We start from the raw sequence: 3,074 nt of genomic DNA, 5'->3' as shown, positions 1-3,074 counted from the left end.
GCTATTTTCACATTTCTTTATCATCAATCTACACCTGTAGTTTTTATCTTTGGAAAAAAAATAAAAAATTCAAAAATATTTTAATAAAATTTAACAAAATTTTTAGAAATGTATCTTTCCATGAAAATTTTGAATGCCAGATTTTGGATAGTGCTTTACATGAAAATTTTGAATGCCAATTTTGGATAGCCCTGAGTCCATTTTCGTGATAAATCATTTACACCATTTAAAAAAACTATTCAAACCATTAAAATAAAACTATTCAAACACGTCCATGCTCTTATTTTTTTTAAACCCCGAATTCCGGTGAAGTCGCCTCGGTAGACAACGCCATTTCAAACCATGAGCTTTTGAAGTCGCCTCCGTAGACAACGCCATTTCAAACCGTGAGCTTTTGTTAGGGTGGACGAAACCCATGACCAGGTTTATACTAGACCATGAAAATTAAGGGCGGTGCATCGAAGAGTTTACTGTGCTAACCATGACAGTTGCAGCTCTCGGGAAGAAGAAGCTTACGTCGGCTGCTGCTTTTACTGGCTTTGTCTCAAATTTCTTCTTATCCTCCGTTTCTTCCAATCAATCGGCTAGCGTTACAGGCCAACATAATGGTAGAATGTATTCAAACCATTACTGTAATCATCCCAAATTTGCCTTTTCTAACGAAGGTGTCAGCGGGCTTTCCCTTCATGGTTGGGTCTATTTTAGCCCTTCGTATAGATACTTCTCTTCTGCGGGATCACCCACAATCTTGAAGCAAGCTCGCAACCCGTCAATGTTGGCAGAAGAACTGGAAAATGCCCTCGATGAACGGAGACTGGAAGATGCCATGAAGGGCTACGAGCATTTCAAGCAACTGGAAGGTTTTCCAAGGAAGTCTCTTGTTAGTAGGTTGATAAATGTATTAGCAGGCTCTGGAGATTCAAATTGGCTCGAGAAGGCCTATGCTGTGGTGCTTTCAATTGTGAACGAGAGGAAGCAAAGACAACTACTTGATCAAGAGGCTCTGACCCAATTGTGCTTGAGTCTTGCATCAACACAAATGCCCGTCCCTGCTTCTACAGTACTGAGAACAATGGTGGACATGGAGGAATACCCATCTGTCAATTTCTGGACTACAGTGGTGACCCATATGGTTAAAACATATAATGGGGCCTGTTTAGCTTCAGAGATAGTGATTGAGATGTGTTATTTCTTCAAAGATGGAAGGGTGGATCCGAGGAAGAGGAGCAATCAGCCATTGCTTTCAATGAAGCCAAATACTGAGGCTTTCAACATTGCCCTCAATGGTTCGTTGGCTTTTGGGATGACTAGAAAGGCAGAGGAACTCTTAGAGCTGATGACTAGAGTGGGGGTGAAGGCTGATGCTACTTCAATTGCTCTAATGGCCCAAATTTATGAGAGCAATGGCAGGAGAGAAGAATTGAAAAAACTAAAGAGGTATATTGATGAAATTCCTGGAATGCTTGATCACCATTATCAGCAATATTACAATAGCTTACTAACAGCCCATCTGAAGTTTGGTAATCTGGTTGCTGCCTCAGAGCTTATATTGGATATGCTAAAACGCGCGAAAGCAGCTCGGAACTCACTAGTTGCAGCCAAGTCGGTGCTGGCCACCATTTCTAAGGGCTCACAAGGCTATGCTACATCAATGGAAGACGGAAAGGAGCACATTTGTTCTCCGATGCCTTTCAAGGCTGAGAAGTTACAAGCACAGTCCCTGGTCGAAGTCAGCAGTCATGGAGAACTGGTAAGTTTTGAAAACCGTATACTTATTCCAAATCATAAGGCTTATGCTAAATTAGTGAAGGGCTACTTAGACGCAAATAGAATTAATGATTTAGCAGAGTTTCTGGTCAAGGTGCATAGAGAGGAAGGTCCTGTCTCAATGGAAAATTCGATTAGTGCTCTGGTGATTGATGCGTGTGTTGCAATGGATTGGCTAGACCAGGCACATGATATTATTGATGAGATGAATGCAGCTGAGATTCCAGTTGGCATTGGGGTTTACTCTTCTCTCTTGAAAGCTTATTGTAAAGCCCAGCGACCGATGGAGGTCTCTACACTTCTCAAGGAGGTCAGGAAAGCAGGGCTTCAGCTTGATGGGAGCTGTTATGATGCTCTTATTGAGTCACGTTTTGCAAATAAGGATCTGTATGGTGCTCTGGACCTCTTCAAGGAGATGAGAGAGGCAAAGGTCTCTTCCTTTAGTAATAACTGTCAATCACAGATCAATGAAGTTGCAAAGGAAAGTAAACCGATTTTGGTGGCCCATTTGTTAGATGAAATTAATGACAACCAGCAAGTTACTGTTGGGACACATGATTGGAATTCAGTCATCCACTTCTTCTGCAAGGCACACCTAATGAATGATGCCCAGAAAGCTTACAAGAAGATGACAGCCTTGGGATATCACCCTAATACACATACATTTCATTCTTTAATACATGGCTATTCGACTTCTGGAGGCATGTATCAGGAGATAACGATGCTGTGGGCAGATATGAGGAGGATGGCATCTGCATTCCCAGAGAGTGGAGTTAATCCATTAAATTTTGATCAGGAGCTGCTTGACACCGTACTGTACAATTTTGTTAGAGGAGCTTATTTTGCAAGAGCACTGGAGGTGATTTCTATGATGGAACAGCAGAAAATGTTTATTGACAAGTTTAAGTATAGACAGGTATACTTAAAATATCATAGAAATCTTTATAAAAATAAAAAAACTCGTAAAGCAGAAACTGAAGCACAATTTACAAGAAGAGAACAAGTAATGGCTTTTAAAAAATGGGCAGGTTTAGATTGAACTGCCCGCGTTCTCGATCTTTTCAAGTTAATGATAATCTTGCATAATCTCAAGCTTGGGTTTGACGAGTATATAAATATTATTGATAAAAAAGAAAGAATATTTTGTCTCTTGGAAGAAGGCTTTCTTCTTTTATGCACAGCTCTCTTCAGTTGCCTTACACTATGGCAATAATAACTTTTCATGCACAGCTCTCTTCAGTTGCCTTACACCATGGCAATAATAATGCATAGTCATACTTGGATCTGGATCTTTCTGATCAACTACA

At 40.5% G+C, this 3,074-nt stretch overlaps 1 protein-coding gene across 1 annotated transcript; it reads left to right on the top strand.

Moving 5' to 3' along the window:
* The first annotated feature begins 302 nt into the window (after positions 1-302).
* LOC149210733 (pentatricopeptide repeat-containing protein At1g03100, mitochondrial-like) lies at positions 303-2,859 on the top strand. Its single transcript, XM_089396772.1, has 2 exons — positions 303-1,750; positions 1,952-2,859. The coding sequence occupies exons 1-2, from the start codon at positions 482-484 to the stop codon at positions 2,804-2,806; spliced, it is 2,124 nt and encodes a 707-aa protein (XP_089252898.1). The 5' UTR covers positions 303-481; the 3' UTR covers positions 2,807-2,859.
* Positions 2,860-3,074: the final 215 nt, after the last annotated feature.

This window comes from Pinus tabuliformis, chromosome 1_2 (genome assembly GCF_031772625.1).
Source record: "Pinus tabuliformis cultivar Carrire ecotype Pingquan chromosome 1_2, CPIR1, whole genome shotgun sequence".
Classification (NCBI taxonomy): Eukaryota; Viridiplantae; Streptophyta; class Pinopsida; order Pinales; family Pinaceae; genus Pinus; species Pinus tabuliformis.
The sequence above is the reverse complement of the archived record's forward strand: the minus strand, read 5'-3'. Positions and strand labels throughout refer to the sequence as shown.